General features: G+C 41.8%; 2 protein-coding genes across 12 annotated transcripts in view; one reads left to right on the top strand and one right to left on the bottom strand.

Moving 5' to 3' along the window:
• The window catches only part of LOC112670194 (ankyrin repeat domain-containing protein 26-like), a 212,535-nt gene that overhangs the window by 48,462 nt on the left and 151,663 nt on the right, over window positions 1–12,410 (top strand). For all 11 annotated transcript variants that reach the window (XR_007405833.1, XR_007405834.1, XM_049101118.1 and 8 more), the window contains 2 exons: window positions 8,305–8,419; window positions 8,577–8,750. Coding sequence is in view for 9 of the 11 variants with exons in the window: in XM_049101116.1 (XP_048957073.1) it covers window positions 8,305–8,419; window positions 8,577–8,750 (289 nt within the window). In the remaining 2 variants the exon portion in view is untranslated. The remainder of the gene's footprint in view (window positions 1–8,304; window positions 8,420–8,576; window positions 8,751–12,410) is intronic.
• LOC112665228 (vacuolar ATPase assembly integral membrane protein VMA21-like) lies at window positions 224–681 on the bottom strand. Its single transcript, XM_025454878.3, has one exon. The coding sequence runs from the start codon at window positions 577–579 to the stop codon at window positions 274–276; it is 306 nt and encodes a 101-aa protein (XP_025310663.1). The 5' UTR covers window positions 580–681; the 3' UTR covers window positions 224–273.

The raw sequence follows: 12,410 nt of genomic DNA, 5'->3' as shown, positions 1-12,410 counted from the left end.
CCTTGTTAATTTTCCCCATTCTCACTGGTGGGAGGTGGTATCTCATTGTGGTTTTGATTTGTATTTCCCTGATGGCAAGTGACGCAAAGCATTTTCTCATATGCATGTTGGCCATGTCTATGTCTTCCTCTGTGAGATTTCTGTTCATGTCTTTTGCCCATTTCATGATTGGATTGTTTGTTTCTTTGGTGTTGAGTTTAATAAGTTCTTTTTTTTTTTTTTTTTTACCATTTTAAAAAATCAATTTAATGCTATCAAAAGGTGATGTTCAACTTAATCCTGTTTGCCTTCACGCCACTGTCGTGAGCCTTCATTCCAGGCCACATAAACAAAGAGGGCCAACACCACGTAGACGGCGACCACCGCAACAATAGCAGCATAAAAATAGCTGTCCCTATTGGACATCCCAAAGGCGCCTTCAAAAACATAAGACTTAGTCGTGAAATATAACCCAATAGGTACAGTGATCATTAAAGCTGTGAAGAACAGGAGCGTCTTCAGGGTAGATGCTAATGAACTTTCATTTCTGAAGTCGGGCGGCTGCAGCGCATTCAGCGCCGCTTTATCGAGGCGTTCCATGGTGCAGCCGCGCCCACAGCAGGGGCTGGGAGGCGGGCTGGGTTCGGGACCGCACTCCGTCCGCTCGGCAGGCGACCGGTAGAGGCGTGCCACGCCGGAAGTGCCAATAAGTTCTTTATAGATCTTGGAAACTAGCCCTTTATCTGATATGTCATTTGCAAATATCTTCTCCCATTCTGTAGGTTGTCTTTTAGTTTTGTTGACTGTATCCTTTGCTGTGCAAAAGCTTCTTATCTTGATGAAGTCCCAATAGTTCATTTTTGTTTTTGTTTCTTTTGCCTTCGTGGATGTATCTTGCAAGAAGTTACTGTGGCCGAGTTCAAAAAGGGTGTTGCCTGTGTTCTCCTCTAGGATTTTGATGGAATCTTGTCTCACATTTAGATCTTTCATCCATTTTGAGTTTATCTTTGTGTATGGTGCAAGAGAGTGGTCTAGTTTCATTCTTCTGCATGTGGCTGTCCAATTTTCCCAGCACCATTTATTGAAGAGGCTGTCTTTCTTCCAGTGGATAGTCTTTCCTCCTTTATCGAATATTAGTTGACCATAAAGTTCAGGGTCCACTTCTGGATTCTCTATTCTGTTCCACTGATCTATGTGTCTGTTTTTGTGCCAGTACCACATTGTCTTGATGACCACAGCTTTGTAGTACAACCTGAAATCTGGCATTGTGATGCCCCCAGATATGGTTTTCTTTTTTAAAATTCCCCTGGCTATTCAGGGTCTTTTCTGATTCCACACAAATCTTAAAATAATTTGTTCTAACTGTCTGAAGAAAGTCCATGGTATTTTGATAGGGATTGCATTAAATGTGTATGTTGCCCTGGGTAACATTGACATTTTCATAATATTAATTCTGCCAATCCACGAACATGGAATATTTTTCCATCTCTTTGTGTCTTCCTCAATTTCTTTCAGAAGTGTTCTATAGTTTTGAGGGTATAGATCCTTTACATCTTTGGTTAGGTTTATTCCTAGGTATCTTATGCTTTTGGGTGCAATTGTCAATGGGATTGACTCCTTAATTTCTCTTTCTTCAGTCTCATTGTTAGTGTAGAGAAATGCCACTGATTTCTGGGCATTGATTTTGTATCCTGCCACGCTACGGAATTGCTGTATGAGTTCTAGCAATCTTGGGGTGGAGACTTTTGGGTTTTCTATGTAGAGTATCATGTCATCGGCGAAGAGGGAGAGTTTGACTTCTTCTTTGCCGATTTGAATGCCTTTAATGTCTTTTTGTTGTCTGATTCCTGAGGCTAGGACTTCCAGTACTATGTTGAATAGCAGTGGTGAGAGTGGACATCCCTGTCATGTTCCTGATCTTAGGGGAAAGCCTCCCAGTGCTTTCCCATTGAGAATGATATTTGCTGTGGGCTTTTCATAGATGGCTTTTAAGATGTCGAGGAATGTTCCCTCTATCCCTACACTCTGAAGAGTTTTGATCAGGAATGGATGCTGTATTTTGTCAAATGCTTTCTCTGCATGTATTGAGAGGATCATATGGTTCTTGGTTTTTCTCTTGCTGATATGATGAATCACATTGATTGTTTTACGGGTGTTGAACCAGCCTTGTGTCCCAGGGATAAATCCTACTTTGGTCATGGTGAATAATTTTCTTAATGTACTGTTGGATCCTATTGGCCAGTATCTTGTTGAGAATTTTTGCATCCGTGTTCATCAGGGATATTGGTCTGTAATTCTCCTTTTTGGTGGGGTCTTTGTCTGGTTTTGGAATTAAGGTGATGCTGGCCTCATAGAACGAATTTGGAAGTACTCCATCTCTTTCTATCTTTCCAAACAGCTTTAGGAGAATAGGTATGGTTTCTTCTTTAAACGTTTGATAAAATTCCCCTGGGAAGCCATCTGGCCGTGGACTCTTGTGTCTTGGGAGGTTTTTGATGACTGCTTCAATTTCCTCCCTGCTTATTGGCCTGTTAAGGTTTTCTATTTCTTCCTGTTCCAGTTTTGGTAGTTTGTGGCTTTCCAGGAATGCGTCCATTTCTCCTAGATTGCCTAATTTATTGGCGTATAGCTGTTCATAATATGTTTTTAAAATCGTTTGTATTTCCTTGGTGTTGGTAGTGATCTCTCCTTTCTCATTCATGATTTTATTAATTTGAGTCTTCTGTCTCTTCTTTTTAGTAAGGCTGGCTAATGGTTTATCTATCTTATTAATTCTTTCAAAGAACCAACTCCTGGTTCTGTTGATCTGTTCCACAGTTCTTCTGGTCTCGATTTCGTTGAGTTCTGCTCGAATCTTTATTAACTCCCTTCTTCTCTTGGGTGTAGGATCTATTTGCTGTATTTTCTCTAGCTCCTTTATGTGTAAGGTTAGCTTTTGTATTTGAGTTCTTTCCAGTTTTTGAATGGATGCTTGTATTGCGATGTATTTCCCCATTAGGACTGCTTTTGCTGCATCCCAAAGATTTTGGATGGTTGTATCTTCATTCTCATTTGTTTCCATGAATCTTTTTAATTCTTCCTTAATTTCCTGGTTTACCCTTTCATCTTTTAGCAGGATGGTCCTTAACCTCCACGTGTTTGAGGTCCTTCCAAACTTCTTGTTGTGATTTAGTTCTAATTTCAAGGCATTATGATCTGAGAATATGCAGGGGACGATCCCAATCTTTTGCTATCGGTTCAGACCCGATTTGTGACCCAATATGTGGTCTATTATGGAGAAAGTTCCATGTGCACTTTAGAAGAATGTGTTTTCAGTTGAGTTCGGATGTAAAGTTCTGTAGATATCTGTGAAATCCATCTGGTCCAGTGTATCATTTAAAGCTCTCGTTTCTTTGGAGATGTTGTGCTTAGAAGACCTATCGAGTATAGAAAGAGCTAGATTGAAGTCACCAAGTATAAGTGTATTATTATCTAAGTATTTCTTCACTTTGGTTAATAATTGATTTATATATTTGGCAGCTCCCACATTCGAGGCATATATATTGAGGATTGTTAAGTCCTCTTGTTGAATAGATCCTTTAAGTATGATATAGTGTCCCTCTTCATCTCTCACTACAGTCTTTGGGGTAAATTTTAGTTTATCTGATATAAGGATGGCTACCCCTGCTTTCTTTTGAGGACCATTCGAATGGTAAATGGTTCTCCAACCTTTTATTTTCAGGCTGTAGGTGTCCTTCTGTCTAAAATGAGTCTCTTGTAGACAGCAAATAGATGGGTCCTGCTTTTTTATCCAGTCTGAAACCCTGCGCCTTTTGATGGGGTCATTAAGCCCGTTCACATTCAGAGTTACTATTGAGAGATATGAGTTGTCATCATGATAACTATTCAGTCCTTGTTTTTGTGGAATGTTCCACTGAACTTCTTCTTAAAGGGGAATTTTAAGAGTCCCCCTTAAAATTTCTTGCAGAGCTGGTTTGGAGGTCACATATTCTTTCAGTTGCTGCCTGTCTTGGAAGCTCTTTATCTCTCCTTCCATTTTGAATGAGAGCCTTGCTGGATAAAGTATTCTTAGTTGCATGTTCTTCTCATTTAGGACCCTGAATATATCCTGCCAGCCCTTTCTGGCCTGCCAGGTCTCTGTAGAGAGGTCTGCTGTTACCCTAATACTCCTCCCCATAAAAGTCAGGGATTTCTTGTCTCTTGCTGCTTTAAGGATCTTCTCTTTATCTTTGGAATTTGCAAGCTTCACTATTAAATGTCGAGGTGTTGAACGGTTTTTATTGATTTTAGGGGGGGGATCTCTCTATTTCCTGGATCTGAATGCCTGTTTCCCTTCCCAGATTAGGAAAGTTTTCAGCTAGAATTTGTTCAAATACATATTCTGGCCCTCTGTCCCTTTCGGCACCCTCGGGAACCCCAATTAAACGTAGGTTTTTCTTCCTCAGGCTGTCGTTTATTTCCCTTAATCTATCTTCATGGTCTTTTAATTGTTTGTCTCTTTTTTCCTCAGTTTCCCTCTTTGCTATCAACTTGTCTTCTATGTTATTCACTCGTTCTTCCACCTCATTAACCCTCGTCGTTAGGACTTCTAGTTTGGATTGCATCTCATTCAATTGATTTTTAATTTCTGCCTGATTAGCTCTAAATTCTGCAGTCATGAAGTCTCTTGAGTCCTTATGCTTTTTTCTAGAGCCACCAGTAGCTGTATAATAGTGCTTCTGAATTGGCTTTCTGACATTGAATTGTAATCCAGATTTTGTAACTCTGTGGGAGAGAGGACTGTTTCTGATTCTTTCTTTTGAGGTGAGGTTTTCCTTCTAGTCATTTTGCTCAGTGCAGAGTGGCCAAAAGCAAGTTGTATTGGGAAAAGGAGAAAAAGAGAGGAGAGAAAGAAGGAAAGAAAAGAGAAAGAAAAAAAAGGAAGAAAAAAAACGAAAAAAAAAGAAGAAAAAGAGAAAGAAAAAGAAAGGAGAAAAAAAGGGGGTGGGGGAAGGAAACAAATCAAAAAGCAAAACAAAAAAAAAAACAAAAAAAAAAAACAAAAAAAAAAAAAAGAAAAGAACCACGGGGGAGTATCTTCTGATTCTGTGTACTTTAAGTCCCTTGGCTTCCTCTGGAAGTTGTCAATCAGTCCAGCTGGTCTTCTGGGGGAGGGGCCTGTTGTGCTGATTTTCAGGTGTTAGCAGTTGGGGGAGCTGCTGTGCCCCTGCCTGGTGCAGGGCTCAGTGGGGGTTGTTTACCCCGTGAGGCCGCAGGAGGAACAGCCCCAGTGGCGGGGCAGCTCTGGAAACCTGGATTCAGCCCCCGCAGGAACTCCGGAGCTCTCCGTCTGCAGGGCCTGGAGGCACGGGGCGGGGCCGCTGATCTGCTTAGCTCCGGGCAGGAGCGTCCTCGCTGTCCTGGGCCCTCCCGGCCTCTGCCTGTCCCGGGGGAGGCGGGATCCTGGGCTGTGTCCCGGCGCCCTGTGCTCCGGGGCCTGCGCTGGTGGATTCACGCTCCCGGGCCGCGCAACCCCCTCCGCGGAGCCGCCGCCCGAGCCCCCCGGAGCTGCTCCTGGAACCGCGCAGCCCCCTCCGCACGGAGCCTCTTCCTCTGCCCGAGCCCCTCCGAGCTGCTCCGGGTCCCGCGGGTCCCGCCGTGCGCGCTGCAGCCCTTAGGGAGCTCGGCGCACTCTCCTGGGCGCGCAGTTCCTCTGTTACTGTCCCCGGGAGCCCGAGGGCATCCCCGCCCTCCTGGGTCCTGCTCCAACTCCCTGCGAGCCCCTTTCCGCCCGGGAAGGTCGGTGCAGCTCCTGCGTCTCCGGGACGGGGCTCTCCTGTCCTGGGGACACTCGCCCCGGCCTCAGCCCGGCTCCTCCTGGGCCCCTCCCCCTTGGAGGCCTTTGTTTATTTCTTTTTTCCCGTCTTCCTACCTTGATAGAAGCGCAAACTCTTCTCACTGTAGCATTCCAGGTGTTCTCTCTTTAATTCTCAGGCTGAATATATAGATTTTCAGGATAATTTGAAGGTTTTCTAGGTAATTTGGTGGAGACAGGTGATTTGGGGACCCTCCTCTTCCGCCCTCTTGCCCCTCCTCTACTCAACATGGGCTCGATATTTAAGGACATATGCTCTACTGACTGAGCCAGCCAGGCAATCTTAAGATGAGAAATTTTATTTTATTTTGTAAATATTAAAAGATGTGTTTATTTTAAAAGGAGAGAGAAGGTCATGGGAGAGGGAAGGGACAGAGGGAGAGAGAGGAACCCAAGCAAACTCCACCCTGAGCATGGAGCCTAATGTGGGGCTCCATCTTACGACCTTGAGATCATCCTGAGCCAAAACCAAAAGTTGGGCACTCAATCAACTGAGCCACTCGGGTGCCCCTAAGGTGAGAAATTTTAAATGGAAGTATTAGGACTTAATCTCACATGAAGCTTTTCCTTGGAACTTCCTGTCAAAGGAAAACATTTCTGAAATTGTAAAAGATTTCCCGCCCTTTTGACATTTCAGTAATATTAAATACTAATATTGGTAATTGGAAATACTTGATTTCTATGAATCTAAACATTTTCTATTAATTAAAATGAGCTTCCCCACCCCCCCCAAATGTAATGAGCTGTTCCCATTTCTTTGAATCCTGAGTTCTTTTGGCTTAAAATTCCTTGAAAATCAAAGTAAGGGTTACTTTAAATAAATTCTTGTGTTCTTTTAGTCCTCTATTCCCGTAATGCTTTCAACTAAAAATTATTTTAGTTCTTGAACAATATAATTCCAAGCATATGACTAGAAGTGTAACAGACCTGCTGTATATGTCATTATTTCATTTAAGGCACACCGTAGATTGTATGATGCCCCACTATTTATGTGCCAAGAAGAAATGTGTGTGTGTGTGTGTGTGTGTGTGTGTGTTTCTTGATACAAAGGTACTTTTATTGACAGAAGAAATTTAAGAAAATGTTAACATTCATTTGGGGAAGAGGGACTCTGAGGAAGGGAATTCCTTAGGAAAAGCCTGTGGGTTTTTTTTAATGTAAATTTATTTTTTATTGGTGTTCAATTTGCGAACATACAGAATAACAGTGCTCATCACATCAAGTGCCCCCCTCATGCCCGTCACCCAGTCACACCCCCCCCGCCCACCTCCCCTTCCACACCCCGTAGTTCATTTCCAAGAATTAGGAGTCTCTTATGTTTTGTCTCCCTTTCTGATATTTCCCACTCATTTTTTCTCTTTTCCTTTTATTCCCTTTCCCTATTTTTATATTCCCCAAATGAATGAGACCATATAATGTTTGTCCTTCTCCGATTGACTTATTTTACTCAGCATAATACCCTCCAGTTCCATCCACGTCTACGCAAATAAATGGTGGGTATTTCTTGTGCCTAATGGCTGAGCAATATTCCATTGTATACATAAACCACATCTTCTTTATCCATTCATCTTTCGATGGGCACTGAGGCTCCTTCCTCAGTTTGGCTATTGTGGACATAACTATAAACATCGGGGTGCAAGTGTCCCTGCATTTCATTGCATCTGTATCTTTGAGGTAAATCCCCAGCAGTGCAATTGCTGGGTCATAGGGCAGATCTATTTTTAACTCCAAGAAGAAATTTTTAAAAATCATTCCAGTTATAGTTTTAAGACATTTTGAATTAGAAATTGGATTCCAATGTCAGAATATTAAAAGGTGACAAAATGAGCATCTTGGAATCATTGAAATAGAGTATTCTTGCTCATCCTTAAACGTAGCTGCAAAGTAGGCATAATTGGATCATTTTACCTAATTGTAGTGGGTCTTTGTAAGTTGTAGTAATAGTTATAATAGGAACTAGTATTCTAAACACTTTGCATGGATCCTCGCTTAAGGATCACGACAAGAGGTCTTGTGAGATAACTACCTTTTATTTTATTTATTATTACTATTGTTTGGTAACCTCTATAACCAACAGTGTCCTCGAAGCCCTGGCTCCTGAGATCGAGTCCCATGCTCTTCAGAGTGAGTCAGACAGGTGACCCGAGATGACTATTTTTATGCTCATTTTGTGGATGAGGAAATTGCGATAAGGCTAAGTGGTCACTGTTAAGTGACAGAGTAAAAGTAGGAATCAAACCCAGGTTGAGCTGCCTCCTGAGATCATGCTCTTCCTAAACAGATAGGCTGTTCTTTTAATAGAGTGGTGAATAATCACTAATAAATATTGTACTTTCTTCCAAAGAAAACTAAATCTTTGTTTTGGAGTCATGAGAATAACATACTATTTAACATTTACAATTATATGAATTAATTTGCATGTTTTGAGAAGGTACACTGTAATTTCCTGACAAGTCCTTTCACAATCATAGGACTGCTCTCCACTTGGCCTGTTCCTGTGGCCATGTAGGTGTGGTGTCTCTCCTGGTAGACCGGAAATGCCAGCTCAACCTCCGTGATGATGAAAACAGGACACCTCTAATGAAGGTGCGTGGTCACAGCTATATCTGCCTGAGATGGATTGGATTGAAGTACTTGGAATGAACATTTGTTGCATTTAAACATAACTCATTGGTGAAACTTGTGGCATGTTTCCTTTAAATTCCCAGAATTTACATTCTGTTTCTTGGTGTAATGCTGACAGGCTGTACAATGCCAAGAAGAGGAATGTGCAACTATTCTGCTCAAACACGGTAGTGATACAAGTATTACGGACAACGAGGGCAACACCGCTCTCCATTATGCGGTCTCTGAAGAGAACGTCTCCATAGCAAAGAAGCTGGTTTTACACAAAGCAGATATAGAGGCCAAAAACAAGGTACACATCAACTTTTTTTTTTTACAATGTATTTGACTTTATATATATATATATATATATATATATATATATATAGCTTCAAAAGGTTTTTTTTATATATATGTATATGTACATGTATATGTAGATAGGCACATATATATGAACACATGGACACGGAATTTTATACATCAGGTCCTGTCATCATGGAAACAACTCCAAAACCAAGCCAGGGGGAGGGAAAGAGAAAAGTAATACATATAGAAAGGCAACTTTCTGTCTGCTAGCCACCCTTCCACCCCAGAAAGAAAATCTTCCCATTAGTGCCTGAGAGTAGATGGTGCTCTCAGAGCCCAGAAAGGATTGAAGGCCTAGAGGGGAGTGTGGTGATGATGGAGGCCGAATGCTGTGCGGGGGCTTAGGAGATGAATGCTTCTGGGGATAAGTAGGAGACCATGACCCAGAGAGTAGCTTGGGTGAGTGTAAACGAGAGGAGAAAGCAGCAAGTTGTAATAGGCCGTGGGCGCTCTAGGCCCTAAGGTTCAGAAGATGAGAGCAAGGGGATCAGGTCATGACATCCTACAGGGGGTATCTACTTGTGCTGGTAGCCACTCTGCCAGCCATGTGCCACGGTGAGGTCTCCCATTCTGGAGAGTAGCTCCTGCTCAGCCTGTGTAGTTCCTCAGTGGGGTGGTAGGTGTCTATGGGGAGCTGGTGATGACCACACTCGCCAGTCTCCCTGTGCTTTCTTTGACGTGCATTACCTTCAGTGGCTGCCCTTGCAGAAACACTGTTGCGTGCCATAGATAGAGTCGATTTTTCATATTTGGAAGTTCAAGCATTTCCTGAATGAAAATATTTTGAAATAATTGTCTAAGCTTCTGCTTTAAATAACAATACTTTTTATTTTTGAAGATTTTATTTATTTGAGAGAAAGAGAGCATGAGAGAGAGCACACATGAGTAGGGAGGAAAGGCAGAGGTAGGGGAAGAAGAGGCCTTCCCACTGAGCCAGGTAGCCTGATGCATGGGGCTTGATGTCAGGAGTGGGATCATGACCATAACCAGAGGGAGATGCTTGACCCACTGAGCCACCCAGGCTCACCATAATATTCCTTCCTTCCTTCCTTCCTTCCTTCCTTCCTTCCTTCCTTCCTTCCTTCCTTCCTTCCTTCCTTCCTTTTTTAAAAATATTTTTCTTTTCTTTTCTTTTCTTTTCTTTTCTTTTCTTTTCTTTTCTTCTTTTCTTTTCTTTTCTTTTCTTTTCTTTTCTTTTCTTTTCTTTTCTTTTCTTTTCTTTTCTTTTTTTCTTTCCAGCTCACATTCCAGGGTTTATTTATTTATTTTATTTTTTTTTTCTTTTAAAAATTTTTTTTAGTTGGAGTTCAGTTTGCCAACGTACAGCACAGCACTCAGTGCTTGTCCCGTCAAGTGCCCCACCCCTTGGTGCCCGTCACCCATTCACCACAACCCCCCACCCACCTCCCTTTCCACCACCCCTTGTTTGGTTCCCAGAGTTAGGAGTCTCTCATGTTCTGTCGCCCTCACTGATATTTCCCACTCGTTTTCTCTGCTTTCTCCTTTATTTCCCTTTCACTTTTTTATATTCCCCAAATGAATGAGACCATATAATGTGTGTCCTTCTCTGATTGACTTACTTCACTCAGCATAATACCCTCCAGTTCCATCCATGTTGAAGCAGATGGTGGGTATTTTTTGTTTCTAATTGCTGAGTAATCCATGGTATATGTACGCAATGGAATATTATTCAGCCATGAGATTTTATTTATTTTAGAGGAAGTGAGCGAACATGTGCAAGCAGGGGGTGGTATGGGTGCAGAGGGAAAGAAAGAGGGTGAGAATCTGAAGTAGACTTTGCGCTGAGCCTGGCTGAGGGCTGGATCTTATGACTCTGATCATCACCTGAGTTTAGACCAAGAGTCAGATGCTGAACGGACTGAGCCACTCAGTTGCCCCTAAAGAATGGTACCTCTGAAGAAGCATTAGAGAATGCAGCTTTCTTTTATGTATTTATGGCAAATATTTATGAGAACACAGAATGTGTTCTGAAGCTTTATTTTCAAAAGTTTTTTCTGACCCAGTTTGTTTTATTATTTAGTGTCAACAGAGGAAAGCAAAATTTGCGTTGGAAACACGCTTTGTCTTAAAACACAAAACAAATGTGTTTTACAGTATCAAATCTTGCTGCCGTTGAGAAGTTCCTTTTTGATCAAAAAGCGATTTATTAACAGGGTCGGAGTTATCTTTTATCAGCCTTGACTTAAGAGGGACAAAAGAGGGGAAAAGGAGAAAGGAGTCAGAAATATGCCGAGCAATTTGGAAAATCGGCAAATGAGGGGAAATCACTAGAAGAGGTTTTTTTTTTCATTGTGTTTGTCTTTCTTCAGTTTTTATGTTTAGGTAAGGTTTCTTCAATTTGCAGGGATAATAATTTTTACTTTAGGAACCAGTGAGTGTGTTGTAAACTTGTCTAGAGATGGATTCTAGGAGGACTCTGAGGAAATCAGATTGGCAGTGAACAGATGGTTGATTATGTGGGCAAGAAGAGGGTCACCTGGGCGGCTCAGCGATTGAGCATATGCCTTCAGCTCAGGGCATGATCCCGTGGTCCCAGGATCGAGTCCCACATCAGGCTACTGGAGTGGAGCCCGCTTTTCCCTCTGCCTGTGTCTCTGCCTCTCTCTCTCTCTCTCTTTCTCTCTCTCTCTCGGTCTCTCATGAAGGAGTAAATAAAAATATTTATTAAAAAAGTGGCCAAGAAGAGGAAAGAACAAATAATCAACTGACATAGTATCGTATTTGGCAGCAATAGCCACTTTGACAAAACTCTAAACTCTGCTTGCAAATCTAGAATGTCTTGATGGGAAGTGAGGAGTGTGTAAATAATGGAATCAAGTTGCATTTTTGAGTTTACTGTTCCTTGTTATAACCTCTAGCCATGGAAATTGAATGCAGGTTTGATAAATGACTCATTTCTGTTTTTGGCGGAATCCTCAAGTGATAGGGAGAATTGGCCACATAGGTGAAAGAGGAGACTGACATGGTTGTATACTGCACTGGTTCTCAGCTAGAATTGTGCTGGTGAATCACAGTCAACTAGGGAACTTTAAAAGAATATACAAGCCAAAACTGTCCCGTGAAGCTTTCGACGGAGTAAATCCAATAACATGTGTACACAGAGATTTGGAAATAGTTTTTTGAGATTCTGATACAACTCTTGGCTAAGAACTACTGAATGGGTAAGTATACATATACAAATTTAGAGATGTAAAAATATTAAATCTTTGCAAGAGCTGACGTTTGATACTGGCTACTTCCTTCCACTCTTTCATCTGTCTGTATCTCTATGAGAATTAGAGATGAAATTATTGGGCATCTGTGTTGGCTTGAAAAATAGTTACCTTTTCTCCAACTATCATTCCCTGGCACCCAGATGGGAAGTCTTTATGAGTAGTCTTTTAATAAGTAGCATCTGACCCTTTAAAGATTTTACATGTTTTGCTACCATTCTGATTAGTACAAGCAGGGTTTTTCCAATAGCAGCAGTAGAAATCCATGAACCTTCCTTTTTAGTTGAAGCTGTGCAAAAGACTATCTTAGGATGTCTTTCAAATTCACAGGGCCCTGGCATAATCAGGGCAGTAGTGTTTAACATTCAGCATGT

Source organism: Canis lupus, chromosome 25 (assembly GCF_003254725.2).
Source record: "Canis lupus dingo isolate Sandy chromosome 25, ASM325472v2, whole genome shotgun sequence".
Taxonomy (NCBI): Eukaryota; Metazoa; Chordata; class Mammalia; order Carnivora; family Canidae; genus Canis; species Canis lupus.
This window is presented reverse-complemented; position numbering and strand designations above follow the sequence as displayed.